Genomic DNA, 27,108 nt, shown 5'->3' with positions numbered 1-27,108 from the left:
TGAACATTAAAAATAGTCAAACCTGATCCCAGACCTGACTCCAGCAATATTAAGTATTTGACTGTCTTTGAAGAAGGTAACTTCTCAGGCCTCACTTTCTCCAAGTGATAAATGAAGGGGCTGTTTATCTTAAATGATCTCCAAAATCCTTTTGAGCTTCAACTTTTTAGGTTCTATGCAATATGTTTTTTAAGGGGTACTCATCTATATTGTTAATTATATATGAAATATTTGGCAATGTAAGTGTTCATTTGTAGTTGGCTGTTTGTGTCTCATTGCTGAAGCCAGTATGAGTTGGATTACTGCTCTAGTTTTGTTTGGTTTTTGTTTTTTATGTTTGGTCTACCTGAGCCTCATTAGAATGTATAACCAGAGTCCAGTGAGTATAGACCCGTAGCCCTAGAGGGGCATAGAGCAGAGGTCTCAGCAAATAGGGATGAAATAGAGATGTTGGATGTTCAAGTACCTAATTCCATGTTAGACTCTTTCTGCATGTTTCAAAATCAGCCCAAAGCAAAATCACATATTACTACCTAACGTAGACTTATATTTCTCGCAAATGTTGAAAATCCCAAAGTTGAATTCAGGAAAGTCGCAGCTAGCATTTACCTTTTTATTTTTGTTTTTATTTTTTTATTTATTTTTTTTTACATTTGTAATGTTTTATTTCTTTTTTTTTGTTTTATGTTAATCACCATACATTACATCATTAGTTTTTGATGTAGTGTTCCATGATTCATTATTTGCATATAACACCCAGTGCTCCATGCAGAACATGCCCTCTTTAATACCCATCACCAGGCTAACCCATCCTCCCACCCCCGGTGGTAGCATTTACCTTTTTAAATGTACATTGTGTTGTTATAAATATTTACCAAAATGTAATTGTTGAATTATTTGATGTTACCGTGATTCCCATTTACTTGATGTAAGAGACTATGCTGATAGTTTTACTTTCTTATAAAATTATGTGTTTGCAATTATGTGACTTTCATTATATAACTATCTTGAGACCTAGAAGAATATAGAATTTATTTTTAAAAAATGTTCTGTTAAGCAAGCTAAAACTGTACTAGTTTGCATAGATTGTTATTTTTTTCTTAAATAGTTTTTCTAAATGGTTTCTATTTAACATAATTGACATTTAGCTATAAATGTAAAATTTTAAATAAAAGCTTAAAACATGGGTACTTACTATTTTCTAGGAGGAGAATGAAAAGAAATCCTATGTGTATTATTTTTACTTTGTAGTTTAAATTTTTACTAAATTATATTTGTCTTGAAATAAATTGACTAGAGTTGAATAAGGTATTCCGGGGTTAAATATTATACCACCTTTAAAGCCAAGATAAGAATTTTGGTTTGGTTAGTTTCGGAAAGTTTTGGTCAGCATTTTGACATGATACTGGTTTGCATTTTTAAAGAATTTCCCTGGCTGTTATGTGGAAAATTGTCTTTAGGACAGCAGAAGTGAAAGCAGGGAGACCAATGGAGAGTGGCGTTGTCTGATGTGGTAGACCAGTCAGAGATGGTCAGGGCTTTGACTGGAGTCACGGTGATAGATTGACTAGGTCAGCTTTGGGGAATATTTTGATCCAATGGTACCTGTTAATAAACTGGGTATCTGTGAGGTATGGTAGTCAGTGACGACCCCTACATAGGTTTTTGGCTAAAGAAACTGAGTGAATCATTGGTGCCATTTTCCAAAGTGAGGGAGACTGGAGAAGAGCAGATGCGGGAACAGGACAGAGACTTAGGGATCTGCTGAGTTTGGGATGCTTAACACACACACACACACACACACACCTAAATAGACATTCTGAGGGAACAGTTGAACATACGATCTAAGCTTAAAATTTATATTATATTCAGGTGAATATTTCAGTAGGTACTATCAAAAGCTAATAAACTTAATGCTCAAATTTAATAGATTGGTTATACTCTTAGACATGAGTGTTAACTGTGAGATTTTTAACAATATAGGAACTTATATATTAAAGTATAACCTTGGAGTAGACTATGCCATTTACCCCTGAAATGCTAATGTCTTTTTTTTCTTTTTTTTAATTTATTTGACGGAGAGATAGCGAGAGCAGGAACACAAGCAGGGGGAGTGGGAGAGGGAGAAGCAGGCTTCCCGCTGAGCAGGGAGCCCGATGCGGGGCTCGATCTCAGGACCCTGGGATCATGACCTGAGCTGAAGGCAGACACTTAACGACTGAGCCACCCAGGCGCCTTTGGTGGTTGTCTTTAAACAGTCACCAGAATGGTCTCTCTATAAATCTGAGTGTAAAACTATAAAGCTAGATCAGTGTGTGAATGAAACGATTTGGAGAATTCCTGGTAGAGGGGAAAGTTTGTTTTGTTTTGCTTTGTTTTTAACTAGAAAGTGGATGACAGAGAAAGAAGAGAAAAAAGGACTAAACCACGGAAGACAATAATACCACAAATACCACATTGTAATTTAAAAACACTTAAAGGGAATGAGCTTGATGGGAATTTTTCATTTTGTATATGGTACATACCAGGCTTCATTACGTGTGCCTAGTGTCAAAAGAGCAGGAAAACGTGTTCTGTTATTGTTCACCTGAGGATCAGTGTAGGCAATATGTACTTCAGTTTTACATGAATTCTTTCTGTGCTCGGTGATAAGAAATTAGTGTTATTGATTTAAATATAAGAAAAGATGGTAGAAAACTTTTTAATGGAAGATAAAGCTGTAATTAAGAGCTACTCTGTTTTCTTAATCCTAGCAAATGAATATGGTTGCTCTTTTATTAGTTTCAGAACCATCTTTCCTCTAGTAGTACCTTAAAATCTTTTTAAGCCTTGCCAAAATATCGCACTATTTTTGTTTGTTTGTTTTACTTTGGGTAAATGGAAAAGTGCATTATTACCAAAGATAGCAGTGTCCTATAAATAACAATTGACATGATATATAGGGGATGGTGGAGAGGGTCCTTCTTTTCCTTTTTTTTTTTTTTTAAGATTTTATTTAAAAAAAAACAAAAGATTTTATTTACTTATTTGAGAGAGAAAGAGAGTAAGAGAGAGCACGTGCGCACAAGCAGGGGGAGGGCAGAGGGAGAGCAAGAAGCAGACTCCCCGAGGAGCAGGGAGCCTGATGCGGGGCTCAATCCCAGGACCCCGGGATCATGATCTAAGCCAAAGGCAGACGCTCAACTGACTGAGCCACCCAGGCGCCCCAATGCTCCTTCTTTTCAATTTGTTCACTATGATCGCTGTGGCATTCTTCTGTTGTTGTATCATGTAGAATGCTTGTGCATTTGATTGTTACCTACTGATAGAACTTAGTATTTGAAACTCAGACTTAATTTATAAATCAGTAAGACTATTCAGGAAAATAAAGTTTTGTTCAAATCTCCTGCAAAGCAGTTTGACCACCCTAACATAGGTTTTCTAGTGAATCACTACAGCCTTTTGTTGAGACATTGATGAAAACAGTTGAGGGTTGCAAGTATATCATTTTATTCCAGTCTCAACAGAGAAAGCAATAATGTGTGGAGAGTGTATAAAATAAATATGAATATTATTTATCTCCCTTTTATCATAGTATTATAATTTCTAAGTTCACATAGAATTGCAATCCCTTCTCATCTTTTGTGGGAAAACAACATTGGGTGGATGGCTATAACCTGGATGGGGGGGAGTGCCGCTAATTCCACTAATCTTTGATTTTCTCTGACTAAAAGCTATGATGAGAACTGATAGAACATTAGTCCTAGTGGTCTGACGAACCTGTTACTTATAATTTACAAAAAGATCATTTATGATCACAAAAAAATAAGTAGCCTTGGAAATGTGAGCCATTAGGGTTGCCTGGGTGGCTCAGTTGGTTGAGTGTCCAACTTGATTTCAGCTCAGGTCATGATCTTGGTGTCCTGAGATGGAGCCCCCACATCGGCCCTGTGCTGAGCGTGGAGCCTGCTTGAGGCTCTCTCCCTCTCCCTCTATCCCTCCCCTGACTCACACATTCTCTCTCTCTCTGTCTCTCAAAAAAAAAAAGAAAGAAAGAAAAGAAAAATGTGAGCCTTTGGATGCTATTTAAATATACAATGTAAAATATATTCCTTATACTGTCTCTTTTTGGTCCCACAGAGGCATAATCTATCATATATTCTCCATTTCTCCATGAGCATATCGATCCATTGATAGAAATGTGTAGGGTTAGAATGAGATTTTATTTTCATATTAAGCAAGGGCATCTTTGCATATTCCACAACATTCAAGCATTTCTTAGTTTCTGTTAAGATTTCTTTGTCTTCTCAAAGTTAATTGAAGGCCACTAAGAATATTTAGCATATTTGTGAAAGATGCTTATCTACAATATCTAAAATGAATTAAAATGAGTTTTTAATTTTAAAATGAAATTTTCCCTGGTTAAAGCATAATTTATGTACAGTAAAATCCAGCTTTGTGAGTTCTAATGCATAGCCATGTACTCACCACCACAATCAAGTTACAGGACAGTTCCATCACTCCAGAAAATGTCAGTGTCTCCCCTCATCCCAAACCCCTGGAAATTACCAATCTGATTTATGTCCATATAGTGTTGCCTTTTCCAGAATGTCAAATAAATAGAATCATGTGGTACATAGTCCTTTGAGTCTGGCTTCTTTCTACTTAGTGTAATGCATTTGAGATTCATCCATGTTATCAAGTGTATTAATATTTGTTCCTTCTTATTGCTCCAGAGTAAGTATTCCATTTTAAAACATACTGTGGCTTGGTTATCCATCTCTCCACTGAGGGACATTTGGGTTATTTCCAGTTTTGGGTGATTACAAATAATACCACTTTAAATATCATTGTGAAGTCTTTAATGTCCAACATATATTGAAAAATTAGATTCTCAAGAAAAGTATGTGTTTCCTCAGTATCTATCTTCTTGATTTCTAAAGCAGACCCCCTAAAAATTTTAGAGATGGACATTGGTTCTGAGTAAGTTAACTTAAAAATGTAACTTAAAGTTTGTTTCTCCAGTTTATATACAAGTTCGTGAAATGCTTATAATTAAAGTTTATAGGAAAGCGCATGTTAAACATAATGATATGCCACATCAACTTTTCTCTATATCATGAAAGAACCCTCAAAATCAGTATGTATTATAAAACTCACTCTGATATACTGGGGAAATTACTTATTTGTGGCATAGGTGCGATCATTTCAAATACAGCTTTATTTTGTGTCACCACTTCCCAGGGCTATGATTTCTGTGAGTTAAGTATTTTCCCTGTTAGGATTGTGATAATTAATACAAGAAATATGGACTAATGTATACAGCAGGTTCTGAAGATTCAGTTTTAAGAAAAGATATTTTTTAAAACCTTGCCTTCAGATATCATTAAACGTTGTTACATGTAGAAAACGAGTGAAATAATTTAAAATGCCTTTAAGATTATGAAAGAATCCTAAAAATGATTGTTCTTTTCCCCTTAACAGCTTGGTCATCTATTTCTCTGATAACCACTCATTTTTATCTAAAAGCTGTGAGTGCTCCTCTGGACACACACCATGCCAGGCCTTTGTTGACTCAGGGTCTACCCTTAAGCATTTTGCAATTTAGGACAGAAATAGATGACAGACGTAGATGAATATATAGAAAACACAGTGTCAGTGAAGGAACATATACTGAATACATATAATCGAACAAATTAAAGTTGAAAGAAAATTGTTTTGTCGGGCAATGTCACAAGAGGTTCATATATAGACAATGAAAGTGGATATTTCTACTCTGCCTTTTTTTCTGAAAAAGTTGATGGACTGAGTTATCAAGAATTACTCAATTGGAGGAAAGAAAAGTACATGGCAAAGTGTGGTGTGTGAGTTATAAGTTACATAAATAAAGCCAGTGGGATATGCAGGTCACCCCTCTGATTATGTGCCTCTCACACCAAGAATATAAAATGCTATAGAGTGTATCTGTGAGTTTGTTTTGAAATGTAAAAATCACTAAGAACAGCGTTGGAAAATATATTATTGGTTTGTTTCAAGTGTGCACTTGCAGAAAATGGATGTATTTCTCACTGAAGGCTCAGATAACTAACACACGCTGAATTTAACAAGAGGTGCAGGTTGGGGAGAGAATGGCTGTGCATCTTTGAGAGGATGTGTCCTTGTGCATTACCAGAGTATGAACTCCAGAATGACAGCCACAGTGCAGAGTGCTTCGCGAGTGTAGGATGATAATATAAAGGGAATGAAGTAATGGGTGTAAATGGTGAGATGGGTTATTTGGCAGCTTTAACTTGGAACCAGCCAAATACAATTTGCTCTGTTTTGTTCCTCTGATACCCTAAACATTTCTCAGAAGCCAAATCAATGACTGAAAATTTTCTTGTGTCCCGTAAGTTAGGTATTTTCTCCGCTGCCAAAAGTAAACACACGTGATAGCTAAGGAAAATTGTGAAACTAATTCTTTTACCACTTATTTAGTGAGTAAAACTGAACGTACTTTTTGAATTAGTCTGTGATGAGAAAAAAAAAAAAAATCCCGCATATAATTACAAATAGTGTAATTATTTACGTGATTTGAGATTTCTCTTTCGGTATTTTATATACAACCTCTTTATCTTATTTGTACCTTCTTTTTTTATTAAAACTTTATTTTTTAGAGAAGTTTAGAGTAGAGACTTTAGTTTTTTTAGATTCACAGCAAAATTGAGGAAAAGGTACAGCGGTTTCCCTTATACTAACCCCCCCACACACATGCCTCCCCTTTCCATCATCAACATCTTCCACCGTCGTGGTACATTTGTTAAAACAGCTGGACCTATATTGACACATAATCACCCAAAGTCCATACTGTACATTCCTGTTTTTTAGGATAGAAACTGCTTTTATTTTTCCCTTCAGAACTAGATAAGATTAATTTGATACAAAAAGTTATGTAATGCTGAATAAAATGTACTGGAACGAGGGGCACCTGTGTGGCGCCGCTGGTTAAACGTCAGGTTAAGCATCTGACTCCCGGTTTCGGCTCAGGTCATGATCTCAGCATTGTGAGATCAGCCTGGCATCATGCTCCCTGCTGAGCATAGAATCTGCTAAAGTTTCTCTCTCCCTCTCGCTCTGCCCCTCCCCCGCCATGCATTCTCTCTGTGTAAAGTAAATAAATCTTTAAAAAAATTTTTTTAAATGCACTGGAATGATATTCTTTATAAACTGGCTTATCTAAGTAGAATATTATACTGATATAAGAAGTTTGCATTAAAAACACAAAGAAGAAAAATATCTGACTCTTTCGAACTTATTAAAATGGTGATAAATGGGATATTTAAGCACTTTTTTGGATTTAGATAGAAATGCCACTTGAAGGCTTTTTTCACTTCTGGATATAATCCACTAAAATCCACTTAAGCTAATAATCCATGGTTAGTAAATTTTAGCAGTAAGCCTTTATTATTCCATAAAATCTTAGGTGGGCTTTACTTTTCATTTTCTTCAGAAATATTCCATATGTTGATTTGCAGCAAAGCAAAAGAGTAGGGGGGGAATTACCCAGATGAAATTCTTTATCATTAAAGAGAAAATATAGAATCAGCCATAACAGATGTGATTTCAAAAACTGTCCATTCTTGTCTCAATATGCAGTGCTTCTTTGGAAACTCTTAAATCTTTGGAAGTAACCCTCAACAGGCAGATGGTAGATTTCTAACATTGATGTTGTTGAACATTTGGTTAATAAGTCTTTTTCTTTTATACAAGATATGCTTGACTTGCATAGGAAAAAAGGATTCATTATGAATGAAAGTATATTAGGAGACAGAAAGGATGTATATTCTTTCATTTGCTGATAGAACCCATTCTGGTCCTTGAGTTAGGTTAATCAATGTCCATGGTCATGTTTGAATTCCCTACTCTAACACCCATCAAGATCACCATTTTGCAGTCCATGTACTCCCCAGCCTTCATTTGGAATATACATAGCTCTTCTAAGGTTACACCATTGGAGGTGTAACCCTTAGGTTATTAATCAGGTCATTAGCTTGGGCTCTGGGTAGTGGATTTTTTTGTCACTGTGTCACTGTGCTTTCATCTCACTATAAACTGTCATTTGAATTTGGAGATTGTTCAAACAAACAAGAATTCAAAAATCAGTATTGAAAAAGTCTTCAAAGACAGGTAAAAATATGCTTTTGAAAAGTCTTAGGAGGGATTTTTCTTTAATCTTTGAACTTTCTAAGGATTCAAATACATAGTTGAAACTTGAAAACTTTTACGTTTTTCACAATGTCTTCTTGTAATGGGCACAAAGAAAAGCCCTTAAAATTTTTCTCGTTCTAACTAGTGAGAAGAAATCTAAATGAAAAAGTTATTTCAGGCTTGATGGCACATGTACCAAAGGATTCTTGCTCCCTCTACAGAAGGTGCTTCAAAATTGCAGTCACAGGAATTTAAAAAAAAAAAAAAGCTTTTAATGAAACAGAGGTTTCACCATGATTAACAAAAGCTTTGGGTTTATATACACCAATAATGTCTTGCAAATTGGTTGGGTGCCAGAAAGTTAGGGTAGGTGCGTGTGTTTCTACTTTGATATTTTTCACTTGCATAAGCAAGGATTAGATTAAACTCCATTAGCGACGACTGAAAAACAGTAGGTTTTGTTTCCTTGTTTGGCTTTGTTTTATTTTGTTTATTTACTCTGATGGACAAGTAAAATGCTTGAAAATTTCTTTTGATATTAGGTAATTGTTGTACTCATTTTCATTCTTTTTTATTTAGCCAGGGAATTGAAGCCATAAAAATAATGTACTGTACCTCAAAGACTTAATAAGTTCTCTTATTATCTACTCCTAATTGTTCCAGTCATTTTTAGTTCTTAGTAGTTGTTGGGGGAAAAAAAATTAACAATTTGAATTGTACTTGAACTCCACAGGAGAAGGAATTCATTTAATTGAACTGGATTTTTTTCAGCTATAGGTAATATTCACAAGAGACAAAGTTTGACCTTTCTATAAAGACTTCATTAATATATAAAACTACCATGCGTATATATTTATTATCTTAATTTACCCATTTAAGTTAAATTGGAACAAAGTGTTAATATTTTAATAGCTTTGGTTTGAATAATTTTATACATTCTCTTTTGACTTCAAGACCTTTTTATTTAATTTGACAGGATACTAGTTTTTCTTACTGTGCCATTTAAAATTATAAGTATGAAAATTCTTTTATTTCATCAATAGACTCTTAACAAAAGATTGAAAATCCTTTTCATTTGTATTTAGTATAAGAACAGCCCTTCTGATGTTACCCTGTAATTGAAAAATGAACACAAGTGACAAAGTAGCTCCTTTGATTTGAATATATCACATCCGACTTGCCTGTTCTGAATTGTTATGCTGAAACTAGACTGGATTTTCTTCCCTCTCCGGTAGGTGTACTGGCCCGTTAGCAAATTCCCTTTCAGAGAAAACCAGAGACCCAGTAGAGGAAGATGATGATGAATACAAGATTCCTTCATCCCATCCTGTTTCCCTGAATTCACAACCATCTCATTGCCATAATGTAAAACCTCCTCTTAGGTAAGCATAGAGGCCGCTTTTTATCACCTCACATCTGCATAAGCATTATCATTGTGGTTTTTTTTAAGCAACTGAATTACATGTATTTAATTAAAAATCCTTGATTTCTTGGTCAAAACCACCTCTTCCTATATATTATTTTCTGCGTTATTTTCAGAGAAAACTAAAAGATGGAGATTCCTCATTAATCAGGAAGTCATTTAACTAAATTAATCGACTAGTAAATCTAATGGAACATTTTGTTGCCCCTCCCCCCCCACAAAACAAATTATAGTCTAATAATGCTGTACATTACGTATTGTGGTGATTAATTCATGAATTTTTAATACACTATTTTCAGTGCATATTATCAGTTCTAAGCACATATCTCATGAAGAAAAATCAGTGCTCAGAAACTAAAGTATTACTCAACCTTCCTTAGAATTTTTTTTCATGATGTAAAGACTAGTATAATATATATTCATTTCCCTTCTTGATATGCTACCTACTTCTATCCATCATATCTTGAAGAAGTAAAAACAACAACAACAACAAAAAACAACCAACTAAAAGTATTTCCCTTAGTTGTATTTTTTTTAATCAGGAACTATTTTACTTTTCTTTAGCTCGAATAAGATTGTGAGGGATAGTGTCTTTTTTTTTTCTTCTTGTCAGTTGTTTGTTCTCCTTATGATGGAGACTCCCGTGGTCTTTGAAGTGGCAGCTCCACTGAGGTGTATAACAGTTACTAAAAACGGGTGGTGGGTATTGAAATATTAGTATGTTTTTAAGTAGAAAGATGATTCTGCACTTACATAATTGACTTAATAATCTGTAATCTCAAGTATTTTTCTTTTTTCTCATTTGACTTACACGAGGTACTCAGTAAGTCAGATCTTGGTTTTGAAACTTACTTTGTGAGCTCATTGCCTTTGTGAGACGGAATCCCTGGAGAGATGCTCGGCACACAGCATAGGGCTCGACTCCGGCTGGTAGCCCAGCCTTCCTGCCTTCCATCAGCTCTTGGTTGAGGATAGAACTGCCGAACACTTCAGCCATCTCTGTCATCTTTCCTTCGTGTGCCATTTCCTTTTCAAGGTCAAGTCAATCAGTGGAAAGCATTTTATGAGTGGAGTGTTTCCTTCTTTTCAGATGAAAAATCTAAAAAATCTTTTAGTGCCTTTGAGTATCACACGGAGGTGAAAATGCAATACTTGGAAAAAAGGAGCAAATCTTCATTTTAACCAGAGAGCTGTCTACATGAGTGATCCTGGTTAGAATTATCAACACTCTGCAGAATTCTTAACCAGGATTACTAACATTCTGCAGTCTAGGGCTTCATATTTCAAAACAAGAACCAAAGCATTTCGTGCTAATCAGTGGTGTTTAAGGCATTTGTTGATAAAACAGTATCATTGAGAAGATAAATAACTGAGAGGCAATTTCTTATATCAGAAGAACCAAATATCTCCTACTCTTATTAGAAGAAACTTATTCCTTCACATCAAATACAAATTGTCACAATTTTTAGTCCTTTTGACTCTGACAAATGTAATTTTTAAAGACTGAAATAAGATGAGCTTTTTTGGTTTCCTTGGGATTTCATTTTTTTCATTGCTGAAGAAGTGAGAGGTATAATTTAAATGCTTTAAATTTTAATTGTCAGATCATATTGGATGAGATTTTTGGTGACAGGCCTCCCAAATCCTGAAAATAAATTTGAATTATGACCACCATTATCATCTTTCTATTGTTATAGAGAAGTAATAAATGTTGATAATCCCTAACCTTAATTGGAGTGAATTTTTTTATCTAATTTGTTCTCGAAAGCCAATGGATGAAGTAACTTCTTATGTCCTCCACAGAACACTCTTTAAGCTCTTTAAGCTTAAACACTTCCTTTTCCCCCTTTGGAACATCAGAAGAAATAAATTGTCAATATGTGGAAAAAGTTAAACAGTAGATGAATAATTCAATTCAGTTTCAGTAAAAATCCATCATTATTATGAAAATTCAATACATGATAACTGTTTTAAAATGAACCATCTCTGGCCCCTGAAACAGACATGGCCACCAGAGAGAATGGGAATGAATTTCAGATGAAACACTCTTGCTGTAACTATTTAAATATCCACTATCTCATCCATTATGTATGTACTTTTACTTTGCCCCAAGAATTCAGAGTAAATCAGAGAAAAGGAAAATACAAACTCTGTTTCCTATAGCTTTTTGTGAACAGAATAACTTGGTGAGCAGAGAGTTCATTGTTACACAGCCATATTCTAAAGACAAAAGATGCTCTGTACTTTCTCTTCCTGCTATATTCCCATGGCCCAGTTTTGTCCATTGTGGTCATGGTATGATTCCAATGTATTAATACAAACAACAAAAATACTTTTTTAGTAAGTCTTATCCTTTACAGACACCCAAATTAAAATATTTGTCATGTACCCAAGGCCTTTGCCAAAGTCAGTTGTCTACAGCCGCTAGAAGTGCCGGAGTTTTGGTCACAGCGGTAGTGAAATTCTCACACAGACCCTATGTCTTCAAATATGCCTATCAGAATTTTAATGAAATTTTGGAACATTTAATAATTCTTCTTTGATGGGCTCTAGTTTATTATAAGGAAAGCTTAAATTACAGAAATAAAAATATGTTAAATACCATCAACAAATAATAAAGTCATTGGGACTATTACGTATTTATTTTTGCCTTACTACATGTTTTTCTTCAAAAACTTGACAAGGTATTATTGAACTCGTCCAAATATGTTAATTTTCACAGATGTGTTTAGCTTATCAACAATTTTTGTGGCCTTTGTAACTCTTGATTTCACTTTAAAAAAAGATTGTCTCCATGAGATAATTTACTTCTTCTTTGTAAAAATAGTTGAATAAAAATATCTAGATTATATTTCTTATACCTTTTCCAGAAAGGGAAATTATATTTGTTTTCAAGCTTTGGCGTATGAGCAGCATTGCTAGTTCCTATCACCCTCCAAATTACTTTTAAATGGAAAGTAGTTTTTCTTACGATTTTTGTCCTTTGATCTCTGCTTTAGGTCTTGTGATAATGGTCATTGTATATTAAATGGAACACATGGTACCTCTTCAGAGATGAAGAAATCAAACATCCCTGAATTAGGCATATATTTAAAGGGTATGTATAAAACATATTCTCTTTGTGTTCTAGATCTTAATGGTCAGAATTTAAAGGCAAAATTCCATGCCATTGTTGTACTGAAAATACATTAAGATTTTGTGTTATCCTCTAGGAGATGTTTTTGATTCAGCCTCTGATCCAGTGCCATTACCACCTGCCAGGCCTCCAACTCGGGACAATCCAAAGCATGGTTCTTCACTCAACAGGACGCCCTCTGATTATGATCTTCTCATCCCTCCATTAGGTTGAAACCTTTAAAACAATTTTCAAACAAGCCACCCTCCCTCTTCTTTCAGTTAATATCTATCTGAATTATCAGATTTCAGAGTTAAATGTAACACAGACTTACAAGGTTATGAATTTGTCTGAATTAGAATGGATTCTCTAGGTAGTGGTGGCTCTCACGTTCACGTAACCACTATTCCACGTATATGATTGAAGCAATGGTGTACAGGGCTGGCCATCAGTCTGCATTTTATCAAGTCATCTCTTCACGTACTAAATGTAGTCTAAAAAACCTGTGAGAGCTCATCCTTCCTTCCCCTGAGCCCTTGTGTTCTAGTAGTTTTGAAGTGTTCATCTGAGATTTTCCTTAAGTACAGTTCTTAATGAATGTGTACTTACTCTTTCTTTCAGCATAACATGGCCCAGTTCCCCTTACTTAGCTAATTACATTATGGAAAATTATATATATAAGATAGATTCTGTCTTACAATCACTGCAATTACACATCCAAAGAATCTCAGTCTCTTTGGTTCGAATTTTAATGTAAAGTACACTAATGTGTGTGTGTACATGCGTGAAGGTACACATGTATGTATGTTAAAGTTGGCTGGTGCTGGTATCTGTGTTTATTCTAGAAGTTTCTCACCTATTTTTAGAGGAAGACAATTAGAATCTCCACACCTTAAGGCTTCACAATAACAAGTCACCATAACATAAAGTAATGTATGATGAAGGTCCATCTATAAGCTTCTCTGAATCAATTAGTAGGCACCAAGAACTGTGAAATGACCCTTTTTTCCCAGACACCGTCAACCCGTGTATCTAGTTATATAATTGCAGTGTCTTTTGCTCCTGCTCTTTCTGTAGCTCAGTGCTTCATTCTCACTACATCAATTACAGGCACCTGCTAACTTCTTTACCTACAGTTTTTTTTCTCCCTCCCACTTCTTCCTATGTGCTGGTTTTTGACCTGTTACCCAAGTCTTCATGACCTAGATCAACATTGTTCAGTAGAACTTTATGTGGTGATGTAAAGAATCTATATATTTACCTGCACGACTGTGGATGGAACTGAATTTTAATTTCAACTAAACAGCTGTATATGGATGGTGACTACCATATCAAACAATGCAGATCAGTGCTCCAGCCTGTCTTTGTAACTCGACCTTCCTCCAGCTCTTCATGTACATTTCATGCTTTATTTATACTATTTATACTATTCCCTCTGTCTAGAAGACACCATCCTTGCATTTAATGAAAAAATGTTTTTGAGCCTCTGATATCCCAGGCCCTTCTGTTCTTGATAACACCTTGCTGAATACCGCTTTCTACTTTTCCTGTCCTCCTTCCAATGTGGAGCTCTCTCTGTGAGACCTGAGGGACTCTTACCTGTGAATCAGACCTCTTTGTGAGTTTTTCTTAGATCTTCTTGTGGAATCTAAGCTCCTTGCATCAGGGCCTTGTGATTTTGATCTTCACATTACCCATGTGCCTAGCATGGTACCTGACATTGAGGGGCTGAAAAAAGGATTTGGATGAATAAGATAATGAATGTAGCAGATAGCCTAAGGTTGGCAGGATAGCAAAGCTCTCTTTCCTCCCCTCTGCCACACCTCCAAATGTTTTAAGTTCCAAATCTTTAAGAAAAAGACTTATGATCATTAGAGAAAATACTTTGAATATGTTTTGTAAGGCAAGTTGGATGAATGATAAAGCTATTTTTTTAATATACCTTTGGCTTAAGTCAATAAATTTAAATACATGAATTTTTACTACAGGAATATGTAGGTGTTTGCTTATACCCTGTTTTATTCACAAAGTATTTGAGATTACTTACAAAAATACATACATTGCAATTTTGTTGTTTTAAAGAATCGAGATAAGGGAAAATATGAGTAGAATAGTAAGATGTGACAAGGGAAAAATAAGTAGACATAAAAGCATACTGCAATATTCTGTAGTTACTAAAGCTGGGAAATATGCAAATATAAGTAATTTGGGGACCACAGAAGAGAGTTCTATATTTAACTATTCCTCTTTAGCAATATCTGATAAATAGAAAAATACATTTCTCTACTATAGGTACATTTTCTGTATTTTGACAATATATGGAACATTAGTTTAAATGAATTAAAATCCAGAAGAATAAACTTTAAAAGATAATCTGTTCTGTGACATTAAATTTCTTGTGCACAGTGTGATTTTCTAATAAGAGGCTGTGAACTCTTGTTACATAAAAAGTTCTGTTTTGATGGTACGACCTACAATAATTTTTAGTTCAAACTTCGTGTCTTAATATTATAAAGGTTACAGGTAGATAATAAGCTCTTTCATAACCTGCAGTGCTGCTTTTTACCAGAAAGGCCTGGGAGTTTGAAAAGTTGGCACATGTACATGTGTGTTTGTATGCCTGTGTTTCTCTTCAGACACTCCCAGAAAATAAGCAGCTTTCGTTCTCAAAGTTGGTAAACTGTGAGATAAACCCTGCAGGTGAAGTTCTTTATGAGCAGCAAGAGAAAATCAATCATTACTTTGGCCTGATGCTGCTGTGTTTTCATTAATGAAGTTCTGCTGTTGATATTGACCTTTCTTTAAATGCAGGTGAAGATGCTTTTGACGCCCTCCCCCCATCCCTCCCACCTCCCCCACCTCCTGCAAGGCATAGCCTCACTGAACACTCCAAACCTCCCGGCTCCAACAGCCGGCCATCCTCAGGACAGGACCTTTTCCTTCTTCCTTCAGGTAAGAGGGAAAAGCCAAAGAAAACTTTTCACTTAAAACAAGAACATTTCTAAGATCGTACTGTCAAATAAACATCAGTAATTTACTGGTTTCTAACTCCATAGCAGAGAAATCCGGGTAGAAAAAAAACAGTAGTTGGGTAGGTTTGCTTGTCAGTTGGTTGATTTAATGCAAAGGATTACAGGGGCACCTGGGTGGCTCAGTCATTAAGCGTCTGCCTTCGGCTCAGGTCATGATCTCAGGGTCCTGGGATTACAAAAATGTCAGAAGCGATAGGAATCCTAGGTGCTGTAGAGCTCATCCAATCCAGATAACATCCTTATGCCACAGAAGGCATCCCTGAGACCCAAAAGGGCTCCGTGATTGGGAGAGTAGTGATGAGGAGAGAATTTAGACTCTCCCGATTCTGAGTGTAGTATTTTTTTCCTAATAGTTTTAATTTTACTAGCTATGGCTTCGGGTCATAATTGTATTCAAAAAGATAATGTTTTGGTAAATTGCATTATTACAACATCAGTAGATAAGTTTTTCTGAAGTATCTGCATTTTATTGTTACTATTGTTATCCCTTAATATCTCAATATATCTATTCAAAGTGTTCTTTTTCAAGGAAAAATTACTACATAGGTTGTTTGTTTTGTTTTGTTTTGCCTTTCAAGTGAGGAGTAGAAATAAAAACAAAGAGACTTATAATAAACCATCCGCTCCATTAGAACTGTCAGGAAAAAATAATCAGTTACATTGAATCTGCTGCTATTAACTGTTCCGATCTTTCACGTTGGTGAGACTGATCCGTGTTCGGAAACCTTTTTCTCAATTTGGTTTGGATGAACAGAGGGTAAAATTTTTCTTTTCTAAGAATTACCTTACATTTTTATATTAGATAAATCTGAAAGTTTTTAATAAGTGCTCAGTTTGACCTTGGGCTGCCTCAGTGTCTTAGTGAAAACTTGGGAATCTTAGCCATTATCATTCACCTTTAGTATTCATTTTCCTAGGTTTTTTTTTCCACTCAGTTTGATAACTTGGAAGATTTGAGGTGATTTATGGATGAGACACACAAATTATATACCTATAACTTGGAATAGGTAACTTCAGTTTCTAAAAGAGATTCATTTTTTAAGAAATAATTTTGAATTTAGTTTTTCATCAGTAAATAATTGATTGAATTGTCCTCTGTATCACCTGCTGTGTGAGATAGCTCCCTCCCCTCCTGGGGTCCGTGAATTCACTGGATACTACCAATCAAAGAGCGAGGGTCATACCCCTTCTAATCCAAGCAGAAAGCATGGATAACTATTAGGCTCCTAGGAGTGCCTGGGTGGCTCAGTTGGTTAAGTGTCTGCCTTCGGCTTGGGTCATGATCCTGGAGTCCAGGGATGGAGACCCGCATTGGGCTCCCTGCTCAGCGGGAAGCCTGCTTCTCCCTCTGACCCTCCCCTCTCATGCTCGCTCACACTCTCTCTCTCAAGTAAATAAATAGAATCTTAAAAAAAAAAAAACTATTAGGCTCCTATTTATTCTTAGATCATAAACACTAATAACATTTGCTATCTTTTTCACTTATTCAGTTATTCAAATCTTTGTTTTATACATGGACTTTAACATTAAAAAAAAAGAGTCACTAAACTTTAGTTAACCTTTCCTAAGGCTAACTTCTGGATAGTCTCTGGTCAGGTTCCTACAAGGTCCCTGTCATCTTTTATTTATGTGGTTTAATCCCCATTAAATAAAAGCCAATGTAGTGCCTTCTTTTAAAATTAAGTCAAGTTTTCCGGGAGTTGGAAGAGAACATTTTACACAAATACACAGCTTTACCTGTTTTTAATCAAAAGAGTTAATTGTAAAATGTTTAGTTATCATAATTTTATTTTTCATTGTGCTTTACTTTAAAAAACTTCATAAAAATGCCATCGATATTACTAAAAAAAATTACAAAATGAAAATGCACCTTTAATTAGATAAAACAAAAGTTGTAAAAACTCTTTTTATTTCATATATAGGTTTGCTTGTTTTGATGTTGCTTGGCTGCCAGGCAGCTCAGCAACAGTCACCCTTAACCTATGGTGTGAGGCTGGTATGGGGCCAGGGCGTATCGTTGGAACCTGTTGACCGTCTCTTGACCTTCTTTTGTACATGCAGGTAGTCTAATTCCATTCTCAATAGTGTTGACATCCCTTGATAATAAATACTTCTAAGAAAAGAAATAGTAATTTCTTTTCCTCTTCCAGCCTTTCATATCATTAACGTGACAAATTTCTAGTCTGTTGCCAGATCCTATATGAGATCCACTGAGACAGCTGCTTTTAATCAATTCTATTTATTTTTTATTAAAGCATAATTAACATACCATGTTCTATTGTTTCAGGTTCACAACATTGATTCAGTAATTCTATACGCTCCTCAGTGTAGCCCACAAAAAGCGTAGTCACCTCTGTCACGAGACAGTGTTGTTATAGTATTATTGACTCTATTCCCTATGCTGTACTTTCAGTCTCTGTGATTTATTGTATACCTGGAAGTTGGTACTCTTAATCTCCTTAAACCACATGTTAGAGTTCCTCCTTTTCAAAAGAACTATTTTAATTCTTCTTACATAATAATAGAACATGAAGGTTTCTTTTGACTCATAAATAAACATTTAAGTACCATTTTGCAAATGATTTAATACATTATGTATCTAAAGTAGAAGATTTGTGACCTTTCTGCACTCTTATTTCAGTGAACTTCATTAAAGAACCCTCTATAAATGATGAAAGTTTGACTCCCTAGTTGTAGACCCATAAAAGGGAAATAGAGGGGATCGCTGTCTTAAAGCAGACTGCATGAGCATTGTACCGTTGTTGCTGTCACTGTGGTTCAATCGGGAAGATTTTAGCCTAGTGTAATGGTAAACCTTTACTGGGCATGATTGAGATTTGGTTTCCTTAATGAAATCATTATCCCTAATTGAAGACAAAGGATAGATGACTTAAAAAAAAAAATTAGATTTCCTCATGGTGTTGTGTTAAACACCTGATCAAACCTCCCTCTTTATTCCCAGCGTTCAGTGCCCTGCACACTTGAGTCAGGTTCACCTTTCCAGCCTTATAAGCCCACTGACTTCTGTGAAGCGACAGTCTCCAAACTGCAAGGTCTTGGGTTTCTGCGAAGGAGCCTTAGGACTCCTGCAGGATGTGGAGGGAAGCAAAGCAGGGGTGCAGCTCTGATGCTTCTTTGATCTGGTTTCTGCTTTCAGCCTTCATGCGAGATTTCTTTCAGCAAATAGTCATGCCCACTGCTGTGCATGAGCATCCATTCTGGATGGGCTAGTCTTATCTTAACAAAACCTAAAGAATCTTCAAAAAAAGCTTTATACTTTGCTAGCACATATGTGCTTTTGTTCAGATTACAAAAAGGCCCTTCTTTTGTGCTGGTGGGTTGAAAGCGGCCCCCGTCCTTCCCCCTTGTGCCGGGACCAGTGCTCCAGGAACAAAGCCAAGGCTGTATTACAGTCTACTCATTCCCATAACTGCATGTCTTTGTGCAGTGCACCAAATACACAACATATCTGGCAGCCCTCATTGAACCTTGCTTTCACTATTTTTCTGACCTGGAATCTCTTTTGAAGTCCTTATCCAATCCTAAAGTCACAATTCAACTTGAAAAGCCAAAAAAATTGACTCTATTACAGTTAAATGAAAGTTTTCCAGTTGCATCCAGAAGTGCAATGTCAAAGTAAAATAGAATATTTAGGTCATTAGCAAGAGTTATTGAAGAGGATTTAGGCGGTTCTGTTAACTATGACCTTTATGAAACACTGTCACCATGTGGCTACCATGGGAGCTCCTGCCATTTGAGGGTTGTACTCAGAGTTCAGACCCGAGGAGGCGAGAGGTGAGGTCCAGTGCTCAGCTGTCACGGAGACAGTCAGTCTCAGATTGTAGTCTGCAAACCAGCTCCATCAGTGTCACCGGCGGACTTACATAAGATTACAGTTCTTAGGCTCCACAGACAACTTACCAAATCAGAAACTCTGGGAGTAGGACCGGCCATCTATGTTTCCACAAGCCTTCTGGGGGACTGTGAGGCATGCTCAATTTTGAGGGAAATACTGAGTTGGGGTATTCCTGGCGGAAGGCAGCCAGGGTGCTCACGGGAATTTATACCTGACTGCAGAAACCACAGCGGATTAAAGGACCTGCAACGTTTAATGAGCGAGACGACCTTCGGTATATATACTGGGGTTGTTTCTAGTTACAGTATCTGTGAAAAAAGGGCTAGATTTCCTCAGTGTTTCCTCCGAAGGCAGACCAGTGAGAAGAATGATTAAGAAGGAAAATGTTGGGGCACCTGGGTGGCTCAGTCGTTGAGCATCTGCCTTCAGCTCAGGTCATGATCCCAGGGTCCTGGGATCGAGCCCCACATCGGGCTCCCTGCTCCGCAGGAAGCCTGCTTCTCCCTCTCCCACTCCCCCTGCTTGTGTTCCTTCTCTCACTGTGTCTCTCTCTGTCAAATAAATAGATAAAATCTTTCAAAAAAATGAAAATGTCATTGTAATTTCCTAAATTAAGAATTCTTAAACATTTTTTTTTCTTTAAGAATTATTGAATCAGAGGGGTGATGAGTTCTCTAACACTGGAGGATTTAATCAGTGGCCTGATCACTACCTAGTAGGGATTTTATGAATGTGAGTTAAAGAGTGAGGGCCACAGAGAGGGAGGAATTTCATTTCACCTAAATAGCTCTTTAGACCCTTCTAACAATTAGATCCTGCACTGATATTCTTTTAAAATGTGGAGGATAACAGATAAATCTTCCAGATGGTTTTTGGACAGCCCCGCAGGAAATATGCCACTGTTTTAACTGTCCAATTTTATTTGCCTCTTTTTCTACACTTGAGTAAATATTTGGAAGTGTTTCAGATTAAAAAAAAAAAAAAAGGAATTAAGAAAAACGTTCCATAATGCCACCTCCTAGAAATAACCATTTGATAGGTTTCCTTCTTACAAAGCATAATTTCAATGAATATTTTCCCACTTCTTTTATAGTGAGCAAACCTTTCCTCCCAGTCTTTCCTTAGATTTTTATAATCTCTAAACTAAGTATTAAAATTTCAATTTAATTTAGTTTATTTTGGTAGTTACCATACTGTAAATCACAGGCAATAGTACTTTGCTTTTAGAATAGATTAATCCCATCGTGTTTATTCACTCATTTCTTGAACATTTATTACTATACAAATGGTACATTGGCTATGGTATTTTCAATTTGTATGTTTTAATTCTAACTGTGGATATAAAATTTTACTTTAATTAGTTTTTGAAGAACTTATTTTTAAAAACTTTATTGCTTTTCAAATTTTCTTTATCAGGAGACAGTTGGTGGTTATTGTACTGGGTTGTAGATCTTTTCCCATCGAAGCATGAATACTTTCAACTTTACAACCTGCTCTAGAAGCCCAGGATGCCCTATCCCTGACCAGTAGCAAACTTAGTGTGAAGGAAGACACATATGATAGTGAGTCAGAACTGAACTAAGTATTTTTGCTATTTATGGTAATATTTTTAGTGTACCCTAGTGACTTTTAAAGTGAAATAGTTTAATGGAGCAATATCCTACAACTCTGTATTTTGTAGTCTATTTATGACCCTGCAGTATATCCAGGATCTAATGTTTAGTCTTAAATGCATGATTAGTACAGCATAAGTATATTTGACAAACCTTTAAATTACCCCTAAAGAATTTTTTTTTAAAGTGTATGTACTGTAAACAGGCAATCTTTCCCAGACCTAATGTTATATCAGTGATGTTTAAAATGCACAATAACGGAAGGTAAATTTTATTGAATATTCAATTCTAAATCTTTGGGAAATTTCTAAATTTGGGCAGAAATCACCATACCTAGTTCCAAATACTTTACTCTTCCAAATGAAAAGATTAACATTTGTTGCATGGGATTTGATTTATCTTCTCATTGCTTCCAAAAATGTTTCAGCAAAATTAATGAGGCTGAACCATGGACTCTTCAAGTATCAAAAGTGCAAAATCTAACATTAATTTTAATCTTGAATTTAATGAAAGCAAGGTAAGTAACCTTCCTTAGGTCAAAAAGTCTCTAGCAAAGCAGGGGTAATTATTGTACTCAAAATGGGGAAAATAATAATCAAAGACCTCAACTCTTGCACTATCTAGTTAAAAGTTAGTATGTGTTCATTTTCTTCTTTTTTTTTTTTTTTTTTTAAGATTTTATTTTATTTATTTGACAGAGAGAGAGAGAGACAGCTAGAGAGGGAACACAAGCAGGGGGAGTGGGAGAGGGAGAAGCAGGCTCCTGGCCGAGCAGGGAGCCCCATGCGGGGCTCGATCCCAGGACCCTGGGATCATGACCTGAGCCGAACGCAGACGCTTAACGACTGAGCCACCCAGGCGCCCCATGTTCATTTTCTTCTTAAATAATCAAATTCTTACGTATTCTTAATGACAAACTTCAAGGGATGTTAAAACATTGGATCCTTAATATTTACAATCTAAATCTTATGCTAGCAATTCAGATTTCACTGATTTTGAATTTATGAAAAATATAAATTGGCCTGGGTTTATTTTGGTAGTTAAAAGCAAATATTTATGACGTTTAGGCTACTTGCCAAGCAGTGTGATTGGTACTGTGTGTTAGGGGATATAATTCAAACATGATGAGTAACATAAGACCCATTCCCTCAGAGGAACTTACCGTACCTCTGGAGATGCTGGCAGACATAAAAGAAAGTAATATGAGAGAAGAAAACAGAGGAGCCAGAGATAGAAGTGGTAGCTAAGTAAATTATCAGTGAGCCAGACATTGCAGAGGTAATGTGTATCTACTCAGAAATGAAACCAGATCTATGGATTTAAATCCATATACTACTAATTTTAAACCAGTTAGATTTATGGTCCTAACAATTTAATATGGTACCACTGACAAAATTTATTTTTCTGCCTTCAGTTCCAGTTAATAAACATCATTAAAAGTAGCAAAATAATTTTTAATTTGTGTATAATTTATAATTTGCACTATTGCAGATGCCCCCGCTCTGATGATCAAGGTGGTTAAAAATATCACTTTTTACTGTATATGCAAAGTTTAATGTTACTAATAGTACAATTTTTAACAATTGAATCTACTCTTCAGTGACCCAGTTAAAAATGACTTTTAGCATAGGATGCCCAATGTAGTAGTAATTTAAAAGGCACTTTATATATACAGGAGATTTCACACACATGGATTCATTTAAACCTCACAAACCCCAAATGTCAGGTACATTTTACAGATTACGCCTAACGCTTAGAGATTAACTGATGTGATAATGACTCTTACAGGCAAAATTCAAAACTTTTTTTTTTTTTTTACTGTGCAAGTTTCTTTTTTTTTTTTTAAGATTATTATTTATTTGAGAGAGATAAAGGGAGAGCAAGAACATGAGGAAGGGCAGAGGGACAAGCAGACTCCCCGATGAGCAGGGAGCCCAACTCAGGGCTCCATCCCAGGACCCTTGGGGCTCAATCCCAGGACCCCAGGATCATGACCTGAGCTGAAGGCAGACGCTTATCCGGCTGAGCCACCCAGGTGCCCCTACTTTGCAACAGTTTCTACTCATTGTACAGGACAGAATGGGACAGAAAATAAGAATTCAAAGCAGCTTTTATCACTAAGAATTTTATAATTAAGATCTGAAAAATATATAATTAGTACTTTGTATTGTCTAGAAATAAATAGGAACAGCATATTTGAGCAAGTAATGAATAAATTAGAAAATAGGATTAGAAGATGGTTAATATCAGTTATTAAATTCTTATTCTAATATTTTCAAAACTTTTGCTCTTTATAGAGAATTTCTAGAATTTTTTTTTTCCAGCCACTTGGTAAAGATAACCATTTTAATTTGAAAATTATCTTTACTTTTAAGATCCCTTTTTTGATCCAGCAAGTGGCCAAATTCCTTTGCCTCCTGCTAGGAGATTACCAGGTGAAAATATCAAATCCAACAGATCATCACAGGACTATGATCAGCTTCCTTCATCTTCAGGTGAGTTGGCTAATAATAGTAATAATGCTTCCTTAATGTTCATATAGTGCTTTTTGCTTTTCAGAGCACATTTCTATTCATTATATAATTTAATGAGCACTGCCAGCCTAAAAAAAGTATTTTTATCACTTTACAATTTGCTTGTATTATGAGAGGAATGCCTACAAAACTGCCTCATGAAATAGAAAAAAGAATGATGCCTTCATATTATCTTTGTTCACTCAGTAAAGCACATATTCTGATTCAGAATCTTTTCATTCTCTAACTTTTGTTTTGCCTTACCAGATATGAGAAGTGGGAAAAATCTCTTTGTACATCAAAGTGCTGCATTCTCTTATTTTTTGACTAAAGGAAGAAATCTCTTTAGAATTAATATTGGCACCAAACTATTAATTTTCAAAGTGCTGTGCCACAGTGCTCTGCTGGCAGCTAGTAAGTAGAATGGGAGAAGGATGTGCCATTTTAGTAAATACCAGTCATACTTCTGGCCATTAATAATGAAATGCTGCTGCTTTGCTTCTTTGGGAGGCCATCCCCTACCACCATATCTCAAATAGTTCCTAGACCTTATGCAGTCATTTTCTGTGCTCTTCTTGTGCTTTATTTTTCTTCAGTGCACCTGTCACTACCTGAAATGCCATTCATTGTTGGTTTGATTTGTTATTTATCTGTCTTCCTTGCTAGAATATTAATGCTTTGAAGATAGGAGTCTTGTTTGCTTCACTGCTATGTCCCCATATGTTCACAAGAGTGCCCAGCGCATGATTCTTGGATAGGTGGATAGCTGAGTAGGGGAGTGGATGGGTAGAAGGAGGGGAGAGTAGCTGATGTATGTGTTATGCTGAACACACATTTTTCTTTGTTGAAGTACAGTTGACACAATGTTACCCTAGTTTTAGGTGTACAACATAGTGATTTGATGAGTCCATACCTTATGGTATGCTCACCCCAAGTGAACCTACCCTCTGTCACCATTCAGCGTCCTTACAATACCACTGACTGTATTCCCTATCCTGTACCTGTTATCCTTGTGACTTACTCATTCCATAACTGGACACCTGTATCTCCCACTCACCTTTACCAATTTTGCCCGTCCCCCCACACCCTTCCCCTCTGGCAACCATCAGTTTGTTCTCTATGGGTCTGTTACTGCTTTTAGTTATTTTGTTCACTTGTTTCATCTTTTAGATTCCTCATATAAGTGAAATCAGATATATTTGTCTTTTTCTGACTTACTTCACTTAGCATAATACTGTTTATGTCCATCCATGTTGTCACAAATGGCAAGATCACATTTTTTTTTTATGGCTTTATGGCCGAGAATATTCTGCGTGTATACACACACAGACACATGTGTGTGTGTATAGATAGATACACACACACACACACACACACACACACACACATCATCTTTACCCATTCATTGATCAATGGACACTTGTGTTGCTTCCGTATCTGGGCTATTGTAAATAATGCTGGTGCAAAAAACATAGGGGTGCATATATCTTTTCAAATTAGGGTTTTTGTTTTCTTTGGGCAAATACCAGTAGTGGAATTACTGGATCATATGGTATTTCTATTTTTAATTTTTTAAGGAACCTCCAGACTGTTTTCCCCAGTGGCTGCACCAATCTACATTCCCACCGACAGTGCTTGAGGGTTCCTTTTTGCACATCCTCGCCAACACTTGTTGTTTCTTCTCTTTTTGATTCTAGCCATTCTCACTGGTGCAAGGTGATATCTCATTGTGGTTTTGATTTGCACTTCCCTGGTAGTTAGTGATGTTGAACATTTTTTCATGTGTCTATTGGCCATCTGTATGTCATCTTTAGAAAAATGCATTCAATGGGGTGCCTGGGTGGCTCAGTCGTTAAGCGTCTGCCTTCGGCTCGGGTCGTGATCCCGGGGTCCCGGGATCGAGCCCTGCATCGGGCTTCTTGCTCAGCGGGAAGCCTGCTTCTTCCTCTCCCACTCCCCCTGCTTGTGTTCCCTGTCTCGCTGTGTCTCTCTCTGTCAAATAAATAAATTTAAAAAAAAAAAAAAGAAAAGAAAAATGCATTCAAGTCCTCTACCTGTTGTTGATTATCTGGGGGGAGGGGTGTTGAGTTGTAGAAGTTCTTTATATATTTGGAATATTGACCTCTAATCAAATACATCATTTGCAAATAGCTTCTCCCGTTCAGTATGTTACCTTCTGGGGGGTTTATTGATGTTTCCTTCACGGTGCAAAAGCTTTTTATTTCAATGTAGTCACAATCATTTATTTGAGAAGACCTATCTAGGAAAATGATGTCAGAGAAATTATTGCCTATGTTTTCTTCTAGGAATTTTATGGTTTCAGGTCTCACATTTAGGTCTTTAATCCATTTTGAGTTTCTTTTTGTGTATAGTGTAAGAAAGTGGTTGTTTCAAAAAAAAAAAATGGTTCAGTTTCATTCTCTTGCATATAGCTGTCTGGTTTTCCCAACATCATTTGTTAAAGAGACTGTCTTTTTCACATTGTATTTCTTGCCTTTGTTGTACATTAATTGACCATATAATCACAAGTTTATTTCTGGGCTCTCAGTTCTGTTCCATTGACCTATGTGTCTGTTTTTGTGCCAGTACCATAGTGTTTTGATTACTACAGCTTTGTAGTATATCTTTAATCTAAGATTGCGATAACTCCAGTTATGTTTTTCTTTTTCAAGATTGCTTCGGCTATTTGTGGTCTTTTGTAGTTCTATACACATTTTAGTACTATCTGTTCTAGTTCTGTGAAAAATGCTTTGTGTATTTTGATAGAAATTGCATTGAATCTGTAGATTGCTTTTGGTAGTATGACATTTTAATTCTGCTACTCCATGAGCATGAAATAATTTTCCATTTGCTTGTGTAATCTTCAGTTTCTTTCACCAATGTCTTATAGTTTTCAAAGTACAGATCTTTCACTTCCTTGGTTAGGTTTATTCCTAGATATTTTGTTCTTTTTGGTGCAATTATAAATGAGATTTTCTTAATTTCTCTCTCTGCTACTTCATTATTAGTATATAGAAATGAAATTGATTTCTGTGGATTAATTTTGTATTCTGCGATTGTACTGAATTCATTTATTCTAGCAGTTTTTTTTTGTGGAATCCTTAGGGTTTTCTGTATATGGCATCATGTCATCTGCAAATAGTGACAGTTTTACTTCTTCCTTACCAGTTTGGATGCCTTTTCTTCTTTTTTCTCTGATTGCTGTGGCTAAGACTTCCAGTACTATGTTGAATAAAAGTGGCAAGGGTTGACATCTTGTCTTCCTCCTGGTATTAGGGGAAAAGCTCAGTTTTTCACCATTATGTGTGATGTTAGCTGTGTATTTTTCACATATGCCCTTTATTATGTTGAGATATGTTCCCTCTAACCCCATTTTGTTGAGAGTTTATC

At 35.9% G+C, this 27,108-nt stretch overlaps 1 protein-coding gene across 4 annotated transcripts in view; it reads left to right on the top strand.

Annotated features, from left to right (window-relative positions):
- The window catches only part of CBLB (Cbl proto-oncogene B), a 219,546-nt gene that overhangs the window by 168,303 nt on the left and 24,135 nt on the right, over positions 1-27,108 (top strand). For 3 of the 4 annotated variants that reach the window (XR_013445074.1, XR_013445071.1, XM_078065662.1), the window contains exons 14-18: positions 9,402-9,548; positions 12,589-12,686; positions 12,802-12,933; positions 15,516-15,656; positions 23,581-23,700. Coding sequence is in view for 2 of the 4 variants with exons in the window: in XM_078065662.1 (XP_077921788.1) it covers positions 9,402-9,548; positions 12,589-12,686; positions 12,802-12,933; positions 15,516-15,656; positions 23,581-23,700 (638 nt within the window). In the remaining 2 variants the exon portion in view is untranslated. The remainder of the gene's footprint in view (positions 1-9,401; positions 9,549-12,588; positions 12,687-12,801; positions 12,934-15,515; positions 15,657-23,580; positions 23,701-27,108) is intronic. The other variant, XM_078065671.1, reaches the window with a different exon arrangement.

Source organism: Halichoerus grypus, chromosome 1 (assembly GCF_964656455.1).
Source record: "Halichoerus grypus chromosome 1, mHalGry1.hap1.1, whole genome shotgun sequence".
Lineage (NCBI taxonomy): Eukaryota > Metazoa > Chordata > Mammalia > Carnivora > Phocidae > Halichoerus > Halichoerus grypus.
This window is presented reverse-complemented; position numbering and strand designations above follow the sequence as displayed.